Source organism: Pteropus alecto, unplaced genomic scaffold (assembly GCF_000325575.1).
Source record: "Pteropus alecto unplaced genomic scaffold, ASM32557v1 scaffold123, whole genome shotgun sequence".
NCBI lineage: Eukaryota > Metazoa > Chordata > Mammalia > Chiroptera > Pteropodidae > Pteropus > Pteropus alecto.
This window is the reverse complement of record NW_006433950.1, coordinates 2,548,841-2,552,207: the sequence shown is the minus strand read 5'-3', so window position 1 is coordinate 2,552,207 and position 3,367 is coordinate 2,548,841. Positions and strand designations below refer to the sequence as shown.

The 3,367-nt window shown below is 66.6% G+C and overlaps 1 protein-coding gene across 1 annotated transcript in view; it reads right to left on the bottom strand.

Annotated features, from left to right (window-relative positions):
- Positions 1-3,367, bottom strand: part of ADCY7 (adenylate cyclase 7) — a 43,768-nt gene that overhangs the window by 9,481 nt on the left and 30,920 nt on the right. Inside the window, exons 12-16 of the mRNA XM_025044593.1 lie at positions 3,111-3,352; positions 2,440-2,523; positions 2,218-2,290; positions 957-1,054; positions 73-157 (exon numbers count right to left, since the gene is read on the bottom strand). Coding sequence (XP_024900361.1) covers positions 73-157; positions 957-1,054; positions 2,218-2,290; positions 2,440-2,523; positions 3,111-3,352 — 582 coding nt within the window. The remainder of the gene's footprint in view (positions 1-72; positions 158-956; positions 1,055-2,217; positions 2,291-2,439; positions 2,524-3,110; positions 3,353-3,367) is intronic.

Sequence of the window (3,367 nt, the reverse complement as noted above, 5' to 3'; positions counted from 1 at the left end):
GGGGGCTGGCTCCTCCACAGTCCCAACCCCGGTGGGTCTGCACGGGTTCCCATTTGGGGCATCCCCACTCACCAGGAACTCGTCGGCAAAGCACAGTCCCAGCACCAGCCCCAGCACACAGGCCACCAGCCCAAAGGACATGCCCAGAGCCGCAGTCCTGGGGAGGAGGGGAAAAAATCTGAGTTCTGGGGGACCACCTGCTCAGGGCAAACCACACAGTGCTCCCCCACCCAGCACCCCAATTCACAGGCGCACGTCAGCTTCTGCCCCCTCCTGAACTGCGACTCCACACTGGGCAGGGGGCCTTCAAAAGCCATGGTCCAGCTGCCTCGCTGCCACCACCCGAGGCCCGAGAGCAACGTCGTGCCCACCTTTCTGGGCGAGGCGTGTGAGAAATGAGAGACCGTGCAGCCTCGGCACTCGGGGCTGGCCCAGAAGTGCCACAGATGCGTCCCCTAGCCTGTCTTTACCAAGCACATCCTGAACCACAGTCTTAGTGGACCCCGTGGCCACCCACCCTCCCAGAACCACCTCGGGGCTGACCTGCCTCCCTCCCGTAGCCTCAGCCTCGCACCCTGCCCCGTCGCTCCCCCGCCCCAGGGCCCCGGGCATGGTGGCCGCACTCCCCGCTCCCAGCCCAGGTCCTATAGCTGTTGGGGAGGGGTCCTGAGGGCTTTAGGAGCCTGTCCTTCTGCCATTCCAAACACCTCAGGGAGGGTCACACAGGGAAGTGCCTGCAGGGCCACACGGATAACAGGTGGTGAGAGGCACCTGGGAGTGAGCAGGCCTGTGGCTCAAGCGAGCACGTGCACTCTGAGCGCTGGTGACTCCAGGGGCAGGGCCCACACGCCGTCGCCAAGGGACTCCAAGGTCTAACGTCAGGTCAGAGAACTCTGAGCAGCCCCACCCCCAGGCTGACCCCAGCGGCTTGACCATCCTGCCCACCCCCATCTGACCTGGGCATCAGCAGGACGTGGACGAGCAGGATGCAGAGGAAGATGAGGCTGGCACAGGCGAAGTAGTGGCGGGCCCGGGGGATGGGCGCCAGGCGGTACTGGGGGCGACACAGACTGTGAGGGGTGACTGGGACAGCCAGGCCTCCCCTGCGGGGCCATCCGACCTGACCCCCCAGCCCTCGGCCCACCCCGGCTCACGTTAATCACCTTAAGAACAAAGCTCACATCCGCCCCTGAGCTCCCAGTGACGTGACATCATCGTGAATGAATAACTCACTTGTCCCCACTTCGCTCCTTTGTTTAGAGGTGCTACCTTCCCCTCCCCCACACACCCAGGTCTCCCCCTTTATTCCCAAGGTGCCCGAAAGCCCAGGGCTCGAGTCCGCAGACAGGAACCCTGAGCTCCAGGGCTGCTGCTACAGAGGCTGCGGCGGGTGTGTCCCCCCGCAAACCGGGGAGCGAGGCCGGGCCTGAGCCCCGAGCTGCCCGCCTAGCACAGCGGTCATCTGCTCCGGGCCCAAAGTGCAAACGAGCAAGCCAAGTCCCGGGTCCCACGCCCGTGGAGGGCCTGCCAGGTAGGCTTCCTGGTGACCACGTCTGCCTCTGGACCCCAGGCTGCCCACCCAGGGAACCCCCAACTCAGAAGCCCCAGCTAGAGGACGCCTCCCCCCTACGCCCCACCCCACGCCCAGTCCTGGAGGACGAGGCAGGAGAGAGGTCCCAGCTCAGGGCACTCTGTCCGACAGGCCGCCTGAGGCCCAGACACACTGAGACCTCAGTCTGCGACACGGGTGACGGCGCCCAGCCCGGCCAGCCGAGTGAGGGCTAAATGACGTGACGTGTGTGCCGAGGACGCCGCCCCAACCCAGCAGGCGCGCCGTAAACACGTCAACGGCGAGGTGACCGTGGGCACGAGGCACGGCCCAGTCGGGCCCCTTCAACGCCGGCGCTAAGTGTGGGCTTGTCCCCGAGCGTGAGGCTGGCACTGTCGGCCGGAGACTGGGCCGGCCCTTATCAGCTGAGGCTCTGGCATCTGAAGGGACCACAGTCTCCCAAACTCACCCGGGAGACGAGAAGGGGAGCATCAACCTGGGGCGAGGCCAGCAGATGGAGCCCCCACTCCACCCGGCCGCCAGCTGGGGCCAGTCCCCTGCACCTTCCCACACAGAGCCGGCGTGCAGCTGCCCCTGGCCTGCGTCCCCCACCCCACCTCACCCCAGGCCTTGGAACCCACACCCCTGTAACGGCTCAGGGCCCTTACCTCTCGCTCAAAGTCTTTCTCCAGGAAGATGGACCCAAAGGTATAAAAGTCATCAGACTTGGAGCAGCAGGGCCTGCGGGGTGGCGGGCAGTGAGATGCGGGGACGGGGGAGCAGGAGTCAGGGGCCCGGACACAGCTGGAGCTGGGCCCCCGGGGGGCCTCGAGGGCACAAGGTGGGCCTGGCCAGCTGAGGGGCGGGGCGAGCAGAGGCAGGAGGCTCACCTGGTAGAGCTGAGGCCCTCAATGGCCGACAGCATCTCGTCATCGTACGAGTCATCCTCGGACCGCCCCTTCGGGGATGCGCTTCTGGAATCAGACACCCCCACATGCATCGCCCATGGGCCACGTCCAGACACCCCCAAATGCGTCGCCCATGGGCCACGTCCAGACACCCCCAAATGCGTCGCTCATGGGCCCACATCCCCTTGGCAGAGGCAGGGGTGTAGATGAGATGACTCCCGAGCGGGGGTCCCAGGGACCTGCAGGAGGCCCAGGGCCCCGTATGGGATGGTGGAGGGACGGGGGTCCTTCTGAGGCCCGAGAGGCCCAGCATCGCCCCACCGGCCAGCAGCCCGGCAAGAAACGGCGGGCAGAGCCCCAGCCCCGGTCCAGGGCCCTTCCTGTAGCCCCAGAGTGCCCCTCGGACCAGCCCCACTAACCCCGCTGATCCCGCTGCCGGGCAGGCACATGACAGGTACTGGACCGTTGTGAAATTCTCGTCCCTACAAACACCGCCCCTCAAGCCACGGCAAGCTCCGTGGTCAGCGCAGGGCCTCGCACAGCTGCCCTCCTTGGCAGAGGCTGGTCAGGGCAGCCTGCCTGGAGGAGGTGAGTGAGACAGGATGTGGCCAGGAAGGCCACAGCTTCACGGAGACAGAGGATAGTGCGCCTACCTGTCAGGGGTCCGGTGGCGTCGCAGGGGGATGACCTGGAAGGGAGGAGAAAAGGCCATCGTTGTCCAGAACGAGAGGGTGCTGGACACTGTCCCAGCTGCAGGCTCCCCAGACCCAGACTGAACGAGGCGGACGGGGACATCGCAGCCCCGGGAGCGTTCCCCACACGCCTGCACGTCCCAGGAGGGAGGGACGCGGGGCAGGGACGCGGGGCAGGGACGCGGGGCAGGGACGCGGCCCACCTCACGGACGGAGAG